General features: G+C 36.5%; 1 protein-coding gene across 5 annotated transcripts in view; it reads right to left on the minus strand.

Annotated features, from left to right (window-relative positions):
• Positions 1-325: 325 nt before the first annotated feature.
• The window catches only part of DCLK2 (doublecortin like kinase 2), an 86,377-nt gene continuing 67,187 nt past the window's right edge, over positions 326-19,515 (minus strand). For 3 of the 5 annotated variants that reach the window (XM_080589409.1, XM_080589410.1, XM_080589412.1), the window contains 8 exons: positions 19,116-19,235; positions 17,277-17,423; positions 12,626-12,759; positions 11,601-11,678; positions 10,048-10,144; positions 8,203-8,283; positions 7,038-7,154; positions 326-1,772 (listed from right to left, as the gene is read on the minus strand). In XM_080589409.1, coding sequence (XP_080445535.1) covers positions 1,551-1,772; positions 7,038-7,154; positions 8,203-8,283; positions 10,048-10,144; positions 11,601-11,678; positions 12,626-12,759; positions 17,277-17,423; positions 19,116-19,235 — 996 coding nt within the window. In that variant the 3' untranslated portion in view covers positions 326-1,550. The other 2 variants (XR_013950208.1, XM_080589411.1) reach the window with 2 other exon arrangements.

A 19,515-nucleotide genomic window follows, 5' to 3' on the forward strand; every position in this document is an offset into this window, starting at 1 on the left:
TTTTTGGTCCTGACCTAGCCCAACATTTTTATGATAGTTTATGACCTTTTCATACCCATTTTTTTTGTCAATATGCCTGTAAATCTCTCAGTTGTACTGTGACTTTAAGTTATCAATTGGCACTTTGTGCACTTTGCTTTACCTTTTGAAGAGACAATTACTCATGGTCAGTTATGTATTACCTCTGTCTTCCGTACATATCAAGGGACTTTAAAAGGTTATGGGAAATGCTTGGATTTATTTTATGAAATCTTCTTGCTAGGTACCTAGTTGGTCTCTCCACTAACAAAATAAGTGAATTCTCAAAGAAATAAATGACCGAGGGTTTTAATTTTAGAAAGTTTATTGCAGGTCTTGTCTTTTACAATTCTAGTAGAAAGTATAGCTAAGAAAGAAAATGATCTATGACCAATTCATAAGAACAAGCAAAGGAAAAGAATAAGCTGAATAGATACAATATTGAACTAAGCAGTATGGTAAAGATAAAACCTCATCTACCTGTGACTGCAGATTAAGGATAGCTGCTCCCCAATCCTTGTTTCCAGTGCCTGCACCAGGTGAATAGGGGGATAGCACTGACAAACCTCTGACAGCTACTTTTTGTGGGTAGCTTTTTTTCTGAGGCCATTTGTAGTAGCTCCTCTATCAGCTTGCCCTAGAACTAGGAACTACTCCATCCATCCTAGCTTAGATGACATGCAGCAGGCTCTCTGTTCACAGCTCCAAAGTCATTTTGTTGTATCTAATAGGTGGCCTGACTCTGGAGAAAGGTGTGGATGCGACATTTGTGATTAGGATAGAAAACAGCTTGAACAAAAAGGCTTCCTTGACTCCAGTCTTCATTACAAATAAATGTCCAGTGCTCGTGTTCATATCCCAAGTCACTTTATTTAAATTCACATTATCTAAACACTACCCTGCAGCCTGCAAGTCTAAACAAACTTTATGCAAAAATTACCATCTTTCCCTGTATCTCCAGTGTTTGCCTCATGATATTTTACAGTTAGTTCACTAATTTATTTTTTTTAATGAAAATATGCCTCTTCAAGTTTGGTGGAAACTTGACTAAAAGTAGAGGCATCAGAATAGAAGGTGAATATGAGTTTTCTTCCCTTGTCTTCCTCTCTTGCTTTTCTGAGAATCCTCATCAAAAGAACGCACTGGGGCCTGCTGGTAGACGCGAAGCCTGGCAACTGTTCATCATCTCAAACGCCTATATAAAAATATGGTTAGCTACACAGTTAAGTTAGTCTACTTACAGAGCCCAAGGCTGTGTGAATGCAGTAAATTAAACTAACACAGGTAACTTAAAAATCATCTAACATTACCAGAATCTTTTTCCCTAGTGATGTTCTCCAGACCGAGGGCAAAGAGCACTCAGAAGACCGCATTTGTTCACCCGCTGTTACAATTTCAGTCTCTCATGGCAGAGCCTGTCCTGAGCTTGCCACAGGAGGTTGCAAGAAAACTGGAAACGAACCATCATATGAAACGAAGAGTAACTGTGGCAAGAGTGCAGAGAGCTTCAGTTGCACTTGGTTTAATCAGTCTTACACACCAGGCTGATCCCCAGCAAACTCAGGAGACACTGAGGTGGGGAGCGAGGGGGATCTGACTGGCTCAGAAGCAGCAGGGAGGAGGGTCTTGGACCCAGTCACACGAGGATCATCAGCTGCAGCAGTAATTGCAGAAGCTGTTTCCATTCCAGCTCTATCGGAGTCCTGACAGCGCTTGCTGCAGAAAATCTGACTCTCTTTATCTAGAGCTGTGTTCTAAAAACAAACAAGAAACCCAAGGCAAAATAAAAAAACCAGCAGTTAAATCAAAGCCCCGAGTTAACTTCAGGGTTAAAATAATCTACAAGACAAGTGCATGCATTAGAGCCAGAAAAAAAGGAGAAATAAAATTAGAAATCTTATTTAAATGTAGGTTTTTATGGTGCAGTCTTTAAAAAATGCGTCTTCGAGACCTGTGTTTGCTGTGATGGTACAAGCAGACAATTTTGTCTCACAAGTCTGATGTGGAAAAAAAAGTGGTTGTCATATAGTCTGAACTCTTCATATTAGCTTTTAGCAAAATTTATGTACCTGCAGTTGTGTAGCTACAGGAAGTAACATAATACTTTTTAATTTAAACATATAATTTAAATATACGTTTCTGTAGCCACAAGGAACAGAACTCTCAGTTTTTGAGGGTGACAGATGGAAATGTAAGGAATTTTTCTAAGTAGAATCCTTTTCTGTTTCTTGTTGAAAGAAGGAAGGTGAGCTCTCCTGCAACCGACAGAATACAGTGGCAAAACCGTGTTAATTTCTGAATGTTATACCTGAAAATGCACAGGTTTAATGAAGACGAGGTTATCCTGGAAACTGAGAACACTGTAGTGCAATAGGTGGATTATTTTAGAGTCTGTGGTGTCTGCTGAATCAGACAACTTTCATAGCCTCTGAAGGCTACTGCAAATTTATATTAAACCACAGTGTAATGTTTCATTTCTAGGAGGATATTTGAAGTGACCTAGAGGGAAATCTTGTAGTGCCTGTGTCAAAACTGTCTTTCAGCATTGTTTTCTAAGACTTGGAGGGACAGCACAATGGGTCTTGTTTCACAGTTTGAAGGCTTATATTGATCATTATAAAACCCTGTAAGTCTTGGCTTAACCACTTGCTTCATGGAAGAGCTTTAACTACCAATGATAATACAGATTTAAATTAATACAGATTAAGTTCTTTGTAGTTATTCAGTTATGTAGAGTGGTGCAAGGTATGCTTATTCCAGTCAAGTGCAGCTTGGGCTTTCTACAGTAATCTACAAACGTGTGATACTTGAAGTTAAAAGCAGAGTACAAATATATGCTTCACTTTCATAGTGACCTCTGCATATGTATGTGTAAGCATTGTAAGACACTAGTTCTTGGAATCATATTTTGAGCTGGGATGTACTAACCGTGCAGTAAGATCAGGTGCTCTGCCTTCTCCTGAACAATTAAAAGAAGAAATTGTTACAGAAGACTTTTGTAATGTGATAATTTCTATGTATTAGTGGAATTGGTCTAATACACTATTCACTAAAATTTGTTGTTTTGATACTGAAATAATTTTCTGATAAAAGTTAACTTCAGTATGTATGTGTTTCAGCCATGGTTTATTGCATCAAGTTCACCAAGGACAAGGCAGAGAAAAAGTAATATCCTCTCTCCAAATTGATCATGTAGCTAGGTAGTGAAAACTTTCATTATGGGGTACTGAAATTCGAATTTCTCTTTTTACTTGACTTTGGCAAAGAGAGCTGGCCTGGCATCTCCAGTTTCTCAAGTAGAGGACTTCTGTAGTTTGCAGGTATATGGAAGGCAGGTTGTTCTGGAATCGTTCTCACTCAGAATTTCCTGCCAGAACTATTCTACTTTGTATAACTATTAAAACTCAAGAAAAAGCTAGAGCCACTTTATTTTCTCCTTTTGAAAAACACTCCATTTCCTGCTGACAATTGGCTTTGGGAATGGGTCAGTTCCTTCTGAGTAGAACAGACAGAAGACGGTGATCCATGTTAGATTTTCCTTAACATCAGTGATTCAAATTACTGTTTGTACAATTACAATGACAAGGGCTCCTACACCTGCCTCTTATCCATCACACTGGAGGTGCAAAGATCTCCTTCCTGTATTTTTCAGGCTTAACTCTGCTTTCTGTTGTGTTTTGTTAACTCTTTTTGCATGCTATATGAGGTTTAATGAGCAGGCTAGGTGGGAATCATCCAGCAGCCTGGTGATGCCCCTCCTCCCTGCAAGGCCTTCCTGACAGGCTTTTTAGCCCCAAGTACTGAGTATAAGAGCCCCTAAAAGGCAAGGGTTAAGTATTTTGAAGTGAGGGGGTTTGTTTTGTTCTGTTTTTCAAGTTACAACAGAAGTCTACATGCATACAGGCACAAGGAGAAAATTCAATAGTTCCCAATTGAATTCTCTGCTTCTAGCAATCAACTTTGCAAATGAAGCATGCAAGGGAACGTCTAGCTGAACTGTAGCTAGACTTTTGAGATTAGCTATGACATGCACTAGTTTTACCATTATCAATGTAGTTGCTATGCAGGCAGGCTTGCATTTCCTCTTTTACTTGCTGGAAAAAGAATTGTGAATAAATAGGTTCCTGCTGTTTGAGGGGCAAGGCACGGTATTTAAAAAGGGAAAGGAAAGGAAGTACTTCCACAGCTCATGCAGATGGTGCTGTCCTCACAGCAGCTTCTGACAGTCATTCACACCTTGCATATAGCAATACAACATATGTAATAAAGTTTAGGATTTTTTTCTTTTTTTTTCAGAACTGAAGAGAGGAGGTTGAATTTCACTGTTCTGGAGGAAGAAAATTTTTTATTAAGTTAGGACTGATTACCTTCTGACTAGCTCTGTTACACATGATGGCTGATGTGACTGTATTTTATGAAAACAATTCTTATTTCAGTGGTTTGTTTTTTGTTTTGTTGTTTTTGCTTGTGTTTGTTTTGGTTGGTTTTGGTTTCTTCTTCATAGAATTGCCACCTTTTCTTTCATCAAGCAGTTCTACATTTTGTTAGTTTGGGCTACTGTCTGTGTCACATTCACAAGGAATGTGTGCCACCTGTCAATCTGTTCTCTGGACATAGAAGGGTATCCAATGTTGTAGCTTTGTGGTGTGAACAAGAGGTGATGTGTACTTTTTCTAATGCTTTCAGATACTTTAAGATGTACATATATACAAAATTGCTCTCAGGGGAATAGACTAAGATACGTCTGAGGAGGTAAGAAATGACTAGTTCCATCTATCAGTGCTAGCCTAGAAAATTTCAAATATGCATCTATATATATAGGTAGATAGATATCTCTATATTTCTATATATATAGAAAACTCTTTTGCAAGTATTTAGAAGATTTTATTTTAGCATTTTTGTGTGGTGGTAAAGCTATTTCCACTTCAGACTGGCTGAATTATTTCTCCTTTTTCCTTGTGACGAACACAGCACATGTATTTTTTGTGCAGCAGAACAAAGCACTGCAGTTAGTACGTACCATTGCCTTGGACCTACTCAGAGGAAAGCAATGCAGGCATTGGGAAAGGAGGAAAAAGGAAGGAAGCAAGGGACAGAAACTAGACTTACTTTAAGCAGAACTAACACAATTGCAGCAAATTTAGATTAACAGAACATTTATAAACTGACAAAAAAAATCAGTTATGAGTTAACAGCAACATGCTTTTAAGGGCAGAAAGTCTTCTGTGCAAGAACACTGAAGTAGGTATGTGCAGTTTTACTTATCTGCCACATGGTGGTATTATCTGCATTGGCCAGATGACAGTATTTGAATGAAGTGATGCTAAAAGGGATTCCATTAAATATATATTGCTGATTTAGCAATGCACTGCAATACATGAGAATTACAATACTGTGCTTGTCTGAATGTTTTTAAGTGATGATTTCTAGTACAAGTGAAGACCTTGTTAACTTGAAGATAACTAAATTTCAGTGCTCAAGATAAACCAGGGCAAGAATAACAAACTGGGGGCTTAAAACTCATTAGATTATGCTTTTTCTGAACAAGATGTTTCCCTTCAGCAGTAACTGGGAGCTGCATTCAGAACTAAATAATTAATTGTTTACATCCTTCCATACCGGTTAGGAGGAAATAAGGCAGAAAAAGGGAAAATTAAAATAAAAGTTTTAACGATGTGTACTTTCCTGGCTGAAGGGATGTCAGTAGTAACAGAATCAGGAAAAAAATCTACACCAATAAGAAGCCAGAAGCTACGCTGTGTCAGAGATCTGAGATAGGCTTAAGTGGCATGCAAGTTGGAGAGGGGCTGAGAGTTAGAATTAAAATTGCTCTTATTACATATAGTGCATTTTATACCAGTTTTCAGCTTCAGGCTTATCCATAGTCTCAACAGTATAAAGAATGAAGCTCTGAAGTCCCTCTCAAACTGTCAAGTCAAACTGTCAAATGAAATGCAGACAACAGCATGAACCTGAAATACATTTTCTGACTTCTCTCATTTTTATTTTGTTACTACTTTTCCATGTTAGATCTTTTGCCTATTTAATTCATATAAATGCATTTGCAAAAGTATATATATGCAGACATGTTATTTAAATTTGCCTACTTTAAGTTGATAAGAACAACTCTTTGGTAACATAAGTGGGCTGGACTTTGAGAGTAATTAATTCTATCGGGGAAAGAAGTCACTGGTACATTACTATCAGCTATGGCTTTATTTTTCTATTAATAATGGAAGATATTCTGTGCACAGTGTGCACCCTTGCATTAAACCACAATGGACAGCAATAAGACAAGAATGGCAGTTCAGCCTCTAGAAGTGTTGACTTTTTCTCTGCAAAAGTGACTAGTCAATTACGAGTGCAGTTCTGAGCACTGACAACAGTGAACTCAACTGCGTTTCTTCTACCATGATTCATATATCTGCCTGCTATAAGTACTGCTTATGTAAGTTAAGCTATAGGTCATCAGGGTTCCTTCATATGCTTTGAATAAAGTCCCCCCTTAGGGAACATACATGTGGTATGTGGTTCCCAGTATGTTAGACTGGGACAAAATTAATGTGGTAAATATTCAATATTATGAAAAATTTCCAAAAGGGATTCTGGTTTCCCCACAAGCATAGTATTGAACAACAGCATGCTCAAGATCAAACATTGGTTTGGCATCTGGGAAGAGCCAACTTAACTAACTAGGTGATCAGTATGATTAAAAACAATATTACAGCTTTTATAATGAAAAATTTCAAATCATTCATAAACTCCATTTCAACATACTACTACTTAGTGTTAACATGTATCTGAAAGCTTGCTTTTATAGCTCAGCTAGCACGCTGTGGTAGACTAGGTTGCTCTCAAGCGCTGATGGGAGAATCCACACAATACACAGATAAAAACTAGAATTAGAGACTATTCTAGCTTTGCTTTTGCTATTCTTGCACCACACACGCTCATAGAGCACTGTTAGAAAAATTGCGAAGTGTAATATAGAATGTATAAAACCATTTAATTTCACTTACCATGATGACAGAAACCCCAGCAGATGTGTTATTTTGCTTGGGTAGGGTGTTGTTAAAGTGCTGCTTCAGTTTACCTGTTACTTCAGCTTGCATATTATTCTCCTGGGAAGCATCATCCTGTGTAAGAACAAACATAATATTGAAGTTAGGGAATAGTAATAAAATATTTAACATAACTGAGCAAAAGAGAAATTTTGTATCATCCGGAGGTACTTCCTGTGAAATAATCATTTAGATAAGCAGCCCAGAAAGAATGCCCTCTCATACATGAGCTATGGTTCAAACTGGTTAAGAGAAATTACGTAGGAAAGGAACGTAGCAACTGCTGTTTTATTTATGACCTCCTATTTCTTAAAATGCCATGTGATACTGTATACTTTCAGTCCATGAATTTGTCCCACTATTTTAAGTTTTATTCGAGCATAACTATAATGTTAAAAATAAAAAGCATATTTGTCAGTTGGCTTTATTTATATCAGCATTTTAAATGGCCCATCACATCCCCAAAAACATGGAAACAAAATACAGTGCCATAAATACATTTGAAAGGAGCTGTTACGAATAGACACAATCATTACAGTTGTTTTCTCATGTTTGAGGGAACTCCATATATCATATTGGTCTCTCTTTTAAAATGTGCGTGGAAATAAAGGTTGGCTATATACATGTAGACCTAATATTTATTAATAAAAACAGGATTTTAAATCAATAAGCAGTGCGCTTCCGTGTTCCCTCTTGCTGCAGTTCAAAAAGATGAAGTACCTAGCTGTCATCAGCTTAGTGCTTATGTGAAAAATAATATATTATTTACTAATTTTATTTCTCTTGTGAAAAAATAGGCAATAGTAATTTCTTTTAAGTAGCATTGCAGCAAGATGTCAACGTGCGCAATAGTTGCTTTATTAATAGTTAATAAATAACAATAGTTAATAATAGTTTATTAATAGTTGCTCTATTCTTTTAGAGCACAGTAGCTAACAGAACTGTTAGAGCTGTAGCTAACTTCAGACTTGTGCTGATCTCTTTAACATTTGGAAAAGGGACTAGTGGTTCAATAAACAGAAATGGGCGTAGCAGAATCATGTTGCTGCTTCTGAGAACTACACTGTAATATTTAGTTTTATAGATTTAATATTAAATTAGAGACAAAATATACTTTACTCACTGACACCCAGGGATGGCTTAGGATTTGTGCAGCTGTATATCGAGCTTCAGCATTCACGTGTAACATCAGGCTAATTAACTCCTTTGGAGAGGGAAAAAGAAAAAGAAGAGTTTGAGTGGAATGGGGAAGGGCATTACAATGGAAAAGAGCTATCTGCACTGAATTCTTCTTAGTGCAACTATTATTGTATTCATGATTCACTGACTCTTTTAAAACCAGACAAAAAGTAAATATTGCAAGCATCAGCGATAATGTTCCAATTTGTTCTCTACATTCGTGCAGGGGACCAGAATGAAATCAAACCTAGGACAGACATGATCCTCTATGGGCAAGGTACATAGTCACAGTACGTAAAGAGTACAAATCAGAGGTAAGAAACTTCATCAGAAATTCAAGAAACTGCTGAAATTATTTTAAAACTGTGTTCTCTTATGTGTTCCACCAGAAGAATAAAAGGACATTTAACGCAATTCTCCAGCTCAGAATCACCCAGTGTAGGAAAAGGCAGATAGATAGGGGAAAATACTTAATTACGTGGTTAAATCAAAAAAGATTTGGGATTATGGTTTTCATCATAATTTGTTTGCAGCTTTCATCATGTTTTAGAGGCACTAGAGCAGGTGTCTTCAGCTTTATCAAATGCCTCCGTGGACCTTTTGTTAATGGTAAGACTATGTTGCTTATGGATATGATAAACCTTAAAGAGGTCATTATTGCAAAGCAGACAGTAAAGTTTAGAAACAAAAAAACCCCCCCACACTTTCTTCAACTGTTTATTGTTATGTAACTAACAGCTAATTTACTGATGTAATTCCTGGTTCTACAAGCCTATCAAGACAAATATTTCCTTCTCCCTTATGAACAAATTAATGTAATTAGAGCCAAATTCCCCCTTCAAAAACTTTTTATAACCTCCAAATTGTCAGTCATATTCACTCCTCATAAGTATTTCAAGATTATAATCATTTCAGTTTTGAGAAAAGGCTTCTTCATGCAAATAACGTACAAACCGAGAGGTTTCTCAACCAGCCAAGTCACTTAGTCCGTGTAAATCTTAAGTGAAAGACAGCTTCTAGTACCAAGATTGAGGGCCTTGTTTGTTCTTAATGCAAGTCTGGAAGAGTAGGAGATGACTGGACCTTGGGAAACACTGGCAAATCAATAAATTTGCTCTCTTTTCAGGTAACAGCCATTGGGAAATTCAGGAAAAAATGCAACTTCTCATTAGCTGGATAATAAATAACCTCTGTGTGCTAATGAGAATCTTTAGACATAATTTAGAGAACATTACCTGAATTAACTTGTCAAGTAGGGTTTAACATTTGAAACCTTTATCCTACAGAATCAATCATTTTAAACACAAACGTCAATGATAACACAAGAACTATTAGCAATGGCAAATAAGCTGGCTGCAACTCTCGGAAAGTTCTAATAACTGGCTCTAGAGTAAAATAGGAACAAATAATGTCAATTGTATTCAGTCCACATAGCAATCATTCTTCTTTTAAAAGAACGTCAGGAGGGGAAAATCCAGAGACAGTTATGTTATAGGGGAAGTGCTGAACCTGCTATAAGTAGTCCTTCATTAAGTAAACCCAACAACATGATGTTCACTGAATGTGACTGCCATTTTGCTATACTTACTTACTCACTCAGACAATAACATGATAGTAGGTCTGCAAAACCTGAGCTTTCATTAAGCACTATTAAGTTAACTAAAAAGGCACAGCAGCTGGAAGAGCAGGTAAGTCTGTTCTGAATCTTTTGTTCTGCATTTTCAACAGGGTACAGTCTTTTCAGTGGCTTGTCAGACACTGTTTTCCATGTTAGACAACGTATCAGTACCTTTGCTGAATCAGTGATGTTATCCCAGTAGGGCGAAGGAAATTCCAGCTTCCCAACGAGTATCTGATCAAAAAGGTCTTCCTGAAGGTTGTTTTCACTGTAGAACAGCAATAATTTAAAAAGATCAGAAGAAAGAAGTCTGGCACGATTTTTTTTAATTTGATTTTGAAATGGGACAGAAATGATTTTATATCAATTGTTACAAGGGCATAATTTGCAGGCTTATATAGTGGCAGCACTTCTGAGGTCTTTGCCATAGTTACACCATCAGGAGTAATAAGAACAGAAAAGTAATACTTCTACTGGAATAGAGACTACATAGCTAACACATCATGCATTGACAGTAAAGGTGATTCAAAAATAAGTCACTTGCCAGCCTAGCACTAAAGGACCTGCCACAAAAAGACTATGACATGGGAAGAAGTGTAGTGAAACGAGTCTCTTGTACTAAGCTAGTGCAACAGGAGAATTTTCAAAAGCTAAAGAGATGATATGGAAAACACATGATCCACTGAGTACTGGCAGGCTACTGAGGGGGTAAGTACCTTTTTATCAAAAGTATGGTATCATAAATATTCAGGAAGCAGAGGCAGTGTTTTTTTTTTTTTTTTTTAATTGTTTGTTGGCCCCAACTACTGTGAACATCCACTCAAACTCTCTGTTATAAACAATGTAGTTTTGGGTTGGTTTTGCAACAAATACTTGTTAACCTTTGTTAAGTCCTGATTCTGATAGCATAGTATGGACATTTTGCCTCCTCAGCCCAAACTGTATTCAAAGCAATTGTAATTTATTTGTATAATATAGCTTTCAAAACATGTTTTCAGTTTTAAACAAACTAATAACATGCAAAAAACAAGTACCAAAACTAAATGATAATTTTTCCATTGACTATCATTTATATTGTATTCTTTGCAAAATATTCGGTCTGGTGATTTTTAGTTAAAAACTAGGTGTTTTGCTGTAAAAATGGACAAACACTATTTACAAGAATAACGGGAAGGAGAGAATTCCTGATTAAAATGTGCTAATTCCTTCTCATTCCCTGGCAAAAAAAATTACAGAGAAGCGAAGCACATCCATCTGACTTTTAGTAGACTTCATGCATACAGGGATATTAAGCAGCGAGAATCGTGTTAACAAACTTCATCAACCATATGACGCTTGCCAAAAAAGATTAACAAAATTAAAAATGCAACATAAATTCTTCCCCTCGCCTCAGTATACTATTAACTTTTTTTCCCTTAACACAAAACCAGAAAGCTGCCACAAGAGGGCAAAGTATACTCATTCATTCAACTGGGTCCAATGTAGCAGACAAAAGGAAAAACTATGCTCTCACACCACCATCACCACATCTCCGGACACAGCAGTATGCCAGCTGCTCCTATAGAAAATTAAGGACATAAAATCCCAAAACATGACAAGCGGGACAACTGAAACCACTTTTATAAAGGACCAAGCAGGTAAAGGAAATGTATCAGTCTAATCCATTTTTTTTCTAAGGAGACAGATAAGGCTTACTTACAGAAAGGAGATACAGTGACACTCACCTTCGAAAAGGTGGAAATCCACATAACAGTATGTATGTGATCACGCCTGCAGCCCAAATATCTACCTTTAAGCCATACCTGAGTAAACAAGATTGCGTTACTTGTGCTCAACTGAAAAATAAAACTCAATCAAACAATTGATGAAAATTACATGAACATACATTGTGATTCTGCTATAAATTGCTTGCTGATGATATGGATTTTACTTAGGGTCCTTCACAGACTTAGAAAGCCCTGATAACATCATTTTCCACAGAATTCCATCCCTGCCCCCCTCACTACCCCGATTCAATTCGGCATCAAGGTTTCCCAATCCAGAATCACTGGCGATAAAAGACAAGGATGTGTCTTCTTAGTCCCCATACTGGAGTAACTACATCTGACATGATTATGTGTTGCTAAGCAACAAGAAAGATTCTCCAGTTTCCTAAATGAATGAGTAACACAGGGTTAAAGAACTGTACCTTTATTTAAAGCAAAGAAATTAAAGCACTAGAGGTCAACAAGAGATTTTTTTCTTTTATTTCTTTTCCTATTCAGTAGCTTCAGTTTGTCCAAATGTAAAACATGCCAATGAAATGCACTTTGACATTTGAGATCACTGCAGCTCTGAAATATTTGTCCATATGACAAATGCACTGAACAATGCTCGAAACAATGCAACAAACCTTCCTCCATTAGGAGGATCGAATTCACAGTTAAGGCAAGAGTCAGCTAAGATGGAATGGAGAGCTCTTGTCTAGTAGGATAGAAGACTGGTTAAGTTCTGCCATTTCACGAAATTACTTTGGATTTACGCAACCACCTGTTTAGATACAGAAAAATGGGGTTGTTTAATTAAACCAACAGGGTGAGTGGGGAAATTGGCCTCCTTCAGGAGCTGAATGCTGCCAGTTTTCTCATAATTATTTTGGTTAAAAGAGATGGACCATCCTATTAGAGCATTCTAGTTCTTACAGCAGGTAGGAGCTACCTGCCAAAAATATCTGGTTACAAGACCTATGTCTTAAGTTACTTATCCTCACCCTGTCTCTGCAATGATTTCTGGAGCCACATATGTGGGCGTACCACAAACGGTATATAAAGGTCCTTCAACCACAGTTGCCAGTCCAAAGTCTCCTAGCTTCAAAGACTTGGTTCCATCTGGATATTCACAAACCTAGAATGGGGAAAAGAGAAACAGAATGGTGAAGAGGCTATTTGCATTTTTTTGTTAATCTTTTGATTTACTTAGAAAATAATCATTGTCACACTGAGAAGGTAGGAATAAGATGTAACTTCAACAGTCCTGTATTACAGCTGGGTTAAGGTCCATGATTCTTGAATGTGTTTTAAGCTATAGACTTTCAAAGAACAGGCTTCTCTTGACAGTCCAGCCATAAGTAATCTCAATTTGAAAAAGGAAATATATGAAAATATTTTCTTGCTATAGTTTACTCTGCTTCTGGACACTCTAGTCTTTACAAGTTCTTAAAAAGCCAAGAACTTAAAATTTCTCCTACTAATATTTTGTAATTTTACATAAAACTTAAAGATGGCTATATTATACATCTGAGAAATGGTAGGTTGCTGTCCAGGACACACACAGTAACTTCTTAATGTGACTGACATAAATGTCCAAGAAAAAAAAAACAAGGAAACTGTATAACTCTTGGCTCCAGTTAGGCCATGTCTTTGCGCTACGGTAAAACCACGTTACACTGAAGGAATCCTGGTCTCTATAAAGACACCTAGACTAGAACAGGAATTGGCACATTATGCTTAGAAATGAAACAAAGCTTTGGCTGAAAGACAGATGTTTAAATTAAGCTCTCTGTTCAGCTTATGACCAAGTTTTTTTCATCTAATAATACTTACACTTGCTAATAAATTCTATGCGTGGAGATTTCTGCTGTATCTAATATATCTTTCATTTCTATGTAATTTTCTAGAGACCTTACATTGTTAAGGTGTTTTAAGTACTTCTTGATCGCTAACTCTAAAGCTACCTAAATAAAATAATCTACTACGGAAATATAGCACAAACTTCTAGAGTCTTTATAACTGTTGAATAGATTGTTTTTCCATCCCAAAACAAGGGACATTATTTTGAAGGCTGTAATAGTTTTGTCTTACCTAACATAAACATCTTATAGGAATTGCATCTTGATGCACACCTTGTTATGTTAATCTTCACTCATAAAATATTCAATAGTCTATTAAAAAAAGTGTTTATGTAAGAATGGAGCGAGCTGTTACTTAAATTGTTATGAAATCTCCACCTTCCTCCCTATTAGGTTTAATTTTGCTTTCTACTGAGCAATGTCACTTTCACCAATGAATCCTCATGTACTTGTTTCTCAGCATGAAATTCAATGTAAGTATATTTGTAAATTCAGAGCTCCCATCAGAAAACACTTAGAGACTACAACTGGGCTCATTTGTTTTGGACACTATCCGTGACTACAATTTTTTCCAGCTTTTTTTCATGACTGGAAAGAATGATCATCACATACAAATAAACTGAGAAAAGTACATCTGTTCTGCTACATTTAAGTAAAATGAAACATCTGAAAACAATACGTGTCAGATAATGGATTTTGCAGGGGAAGCAAGAGTCCAGATAACCTTATTTTTATCCTTCTACAAAAGTAGCTGTTTGAAAAACAGCATTTATAAGAAAAAAAAAATATTTAGAATCAAGCTGTCACTTGACCAATCTTTTCTTATCCTAAGATTTCACAACTGGCAATTGCTCAGTCCTTGTGGTTTGGTTGCTTCCTGAATCCAATATATATTTACTCCCATTCATAGACAAACTATGCTCAAATGAGAACTGTAAGCTGTCTGGACAAAGTCTGAAATGAAACCAACTGAATTAAAAGTGGAGTGCCAACACTGTAATAAATAATCACACACACATCCACAAACACTCATCTGCTCTGCCCCAAATAACAACTGGAGAAAAGCAATTTATCCACAGAAAATAAGTCTGAACAGTAATATGAAACTTTTAGCTGTGGACAGTTTGTATAATTGGCAAATTCCAGAAAATTTACAATATATCTTATCGTCTCCATTGTTACTTTTTAATTTCTGCCTTGAGGACTGAAGACCGAACTTGCTGCAAAATATCTGTATGGCTAATTCTGATAACACCCTAGACAATTCACTGTTATTTGTTATCTGGTAGTGCTACTCTCTTCTTCTGCCTACTTTCCACGATATAATGCATCAAATGAATGTGAATGAATACTTGGTCACCAAAACCAGAAGAGATGAAAAGGTAACAGTTCTCAAACATAACATTTCTATGGAAGTAGCGAAGTCAGTCAACCACCAATATCTTCCAAAAAGATATCCCAAGAAATACAGTCTGAGGCTAGAGACACATGTAAAAGCCCTTAAAAGAACTGAAGGTGACCGCACAGCTTGCTCTGAGTAAGGTGCAATATTGTCAGATCAGCACAGTAGAGATGGTACTTCCCCTCGGCTTGTTCCATGACACAGCAACAAATTATTCCCTTTGTGAGACCATGGCTATGCTGGCTGTTAAATTATGGGTTGGGGTGATGTTTCCGGTTCCTTGCTCTAAAGAAAAAGGAGAAAAATGGTATGGCAACTTTTTGCCACAGTGCAGCTGGAGCTGCTGTTCAACGGAGCTGTCTGCCAGCTAAAATCAGACCACAAGCCTCAAGCAATTAATACGCGGGGGACCAATCCCAGAACACAGATAGATTTTAAATATAATACAAAAAAATATAATCATATACTTGCAATTTATTGTAGCTGCCAATTTGTAGGTCACAATCAGATTGGAATATCTGGTCAGTGAAAGATTTTTTAAACCATAGGCATGTTTTACCTAAACTTAGTCTCACAGGTGCAGCTATACTAGAAGAGTTCAGTAAAGAGAAAGCTGACTACGAAGTATCCAAGGTTCTGTGCAGATACAAGTGCATCTTATGCAAAAGCCTCATAAAGAATCTAGCAGATCTTGTTATGAGTTATTTTGCATGGGAAAGAAGGTAGTTTCTAATAGAAAGACAAGCATTATATGACAGTAATAACAAGGAAAAAAAAAAGAACAAAAGCACAGGAAATTATAAGGACACATTCCATATAAATTAATACTGGTTTTGTTCTTAAAATAAATGTTTATGTTGTTATCGTGATTTCAGTGGGATCTAGGTTCTAGAACACAGGACTCCAGCATCTCTAGAATGGCTGAATTTGTTCGGTTTCTTCAAACAACTGAGTAACACTAAGGCAGCAATACCTTCCTTCATTCCTCTGTATAATTCATATCGTTAATGGAAATGTTTTTATCCTTGATACAGCAACTTCGTACCTGCTATTGCTCTTATAGTTTGTATTTTTGAATGCATGACTGGTAAAGAGAACAGAATTCAGACAGCTGGGTGACCCTGTGCAAAAGACCTAACTACTTCCAAGTACAGGTGGCAACTGACGGGAAATATTTGCATTTACATTCAATACCAGTATGCTATCTTAACACGCTGACATTGTAATCATTGTGAATAAGTCTTGCATCTGTCAAGAATCTCTTTAGGCTTCCTAGACATAAAGAACATTGTGCCTATTTGTAACGTATTCAAATACTAATGAGAGCTTAAAATTTCTTTGGACTGGCTGTTTTTGAAAAGGTGCTGAAAAGAGGTGAAACTTCCACTTTCGTTCTCCTTCCTTTATATGCTATGCTGCTGTGTCTACATTTTCCAGGAGAAGCCTCCCCCTCTTTCTTTTGCTAAACAATCTAATTTATTTGAGGGCTGATTTCAATCGCTAAAGACTGCCAGTGGAATTGGTTGGGAAAGAATTGACTATTAATTAGAAAATATTTTCAGCTTATAACCACATCCTTCTAATAGTTCAAAATTTGCTCTGGGATAATCCATGACTCCATGTTAAATGTGATCGACAAACACCACAGAAGGCTTTAAGAAATGCCTATCAAGTGTTGATGAATGCTACTAGCATTCCTGCTGACAGTCACTCAAGCAGGGTTGGTTGTTCAGTGCACCGCATGTGCTATCTCATACCCAATCTGTAATACCTGATTATCACCTCTGTATATAAGCAAGGCAGCACCCTGTTCCCATTCTGTGCACTGTATCCCAAGCAGTTCCCAAAGCAGATTTCATGGTAATTCTTGTCAACAGACTCATTTTATATCTCTGCTGAGAATAAAATGTAGTCAGTGACCTATCACAAAAGAAATGTTTGTACAGAGCTGGTTCAGGGCTAGAATACTAGTAAGTCATCAGAAAGATGTTCCTGCTATGACAGGGAAAGAAGAAGAAAAAAATTTTCTTGAGATAACCATATGATCACTCAAAGAAATGGCACGCAGCCCACCTTCTCTCCCACTTGCAAAATGTAATAAATAATTCATCAACACAGCTTTAAAATTCATTGTTCTGTGAGACAATATTCCCACTTATCCAAATGGCAGCCAATAGAAATGTAAATAAAGATAGGTCTAAGGACATGTTTGAGCACAGCTCATTTGGGTTATGGTGATTGCTATCTCATGGCAGAAGATTTATTTTATACATACTTATTCTAAATTAATATTCCTCATGTTCTCTACTCAGCTCTTTGACATTTATCTACAAGCATTTGCATTAATGAGAACAAAGTAAGATAAAATATTAGAAAATAAATGGGACATACCAGGAGATTTTCTGGCTTGATGTCTCTGTGCACAATGTTGAGACCATGAAGGTATTTGAGTGCACTGGCTAGATTGTAGACCATTGCACTCCCATCTCGCTCTGTGTATTTTGTAGAAGAAGTGATAGCATCAAATAGGTCTCCTCCCTAAAGCAATGGAAAGATAACAGATCGCTTCAGGAAAAATAATTAAGATGTTGAAGATACCTTGTAAAAACACCATGTAAAATCTTCCTGTACAAAAGACATGCTTGGAGGCCTGTTAAAGAGTTTAAAAAAGAAATGATTTGGGAAAAGATGATTTTGTCACCAAGATACTATACCGTGACTTGAGTCATCCACAAAGCACAGCCCTTTTTTGGTCTTGATTTCATTCTATTGATCTTTCTGATTACTTGTTTATATTACATACATGACTACACTTTCCATTTTCATCTTACCAGTGTAATACTACTTTCATATAGCAAAAAACAGCTCTGATTTTGCATAAAGCCTAAAGTAATATAAATCCAATAGCTAAAAAAAAAAAAAAAAGCCTAACATAACACAAAAATGTAGCAATTGTAATGAACTACAAATTGGAAATATTGGATATATTGTGAAAATGTCAAATAAATGTAGCTAAACAGGATGCCTATGAAGTGCAGAACTTCCAGGTGATTTCAGAGTAGGCCAGTTGTGCAGTCTCTGACTAGAATACCCTATTTCTCTTGGAATATACAACAACACGTAAATGAGTTACTAATGCAGCATTTCCAGTCATTGCCATGAGTTTTACGTGGGTGTCTCTATGATGGTTACCCTGGATACAGCTGTAGGAGTGATTTATCTGAGCCACTGTGGGTGGCATTCCAAGCATTTCAGTACACGTGGAAAAGCAGCAGAAATCCAGGAAATATGCACCAAGATGGTAAACTATTAAAATATTAAAAAAAAAAAAACAAACTTTTTTAAAAATAGAGACGCCTCAATTACATAAAAATAACATCTAGAAAGGGAGAGAAATGGGATGTTACAAAAATTATGAATTCAACAATTACAGACTTTCTTTAGAGTTTCCCAAGCTGGCAGCCATTCTGCTGGGGACTCCTGAATCTAACAATGTTTCAGACAGAAATAAAAAGTGATGAGTTGCACTAGTTTGTATCTGACATGCTGATCAACCCTATGGGCACTGCTGCTCTGTATGTATAGAACACAGATAAGAGAGAGTGCAGAAATAAAACTTGATGCAACTTATATATTTGGTTCACAAAGTGACAGCAGAATGGAGTTTGAGTTTTTTTCTCTGTACAAGTACAATAGCACCATCAAGTTTTTGGCCAACTGGACATAAGGTAAGTGAATGTTTGATACAAGCAAAAGAGGTGAGATTTTTTAAGGTTTAATTTTAATGGAACATAATCATTTGAGTTTAGATTATTTGTTGTATCTACAGTTGACTAAGAAAAACTAATTAAAGAGAATTTGTTCCTTTAAAGCAAATGATTAAAAAAAGATATTAGCAAAATAAACGCAAATGTTCCATTGGGATATGCACACCACAGTTAGCTACAGCATATTCTAAACATGCTATAAAAAAACACTACCCGCTTCTCTCTAAGCTGTGCACATACTTTGCAAAATTACCTCAAACCTGCATGCAAATAGTCTAATTAAAATTGAAGAGATGTAAATCCCATGAATGTAACTGACTGACAAGAATATTTGCATGATTAAAAATGGAGGTTGCCACTAAAATCTTATCTGATTATACTTTCTAGATATATTTCTCCTAGACATTACATCCTTGACTAGCACAGAGAATTGTTTTTTTTTTTTTTAAACCCTTAGTCTTACCTTGACCAACTCCATTACCAGATAGAGTTCTGTTGGGGTGTCCATTTCTTCTATCAGCATGATGATATTTGGATGCTTCACTTGACGCAGAATAGATACTTCATTTTCAATCAGGTGTTCCTGGTCAGTAAAAGAGTAGAGAGGTTTATATGAATAGACACAAAATGGCCAATTTCCTTTTCCTTTGATCAGCTCTTCAGTGAGCACTCATTTTGATATTTCATTATGTAGTAAAGAACTATTGTCAGCTGCTGGATTTTAACTTGTATTTTAGCCCAACTGAACTTCAGCAGTTAATTTAAAATACCACATTTCAAACACATAACCCATGGATTATCTCCAAAAAAAGACCCCGGAACACGACAGCAATTCAGGAAGTGCAGATTATATTCCTTATGAG

This window comes from Anser brachyrhynchus, assembly GCF_964034855.1.
Source record: "Anser brachyrhynchus genome assembly, chromosome: 4".
NCBI classification, from domain to species: domain Eukaryota; kingdom Metazoa; phylum Chordata; class Aves; order Anseriformes; family Anatidae; genus Anser; species Anser brachyrhynchus.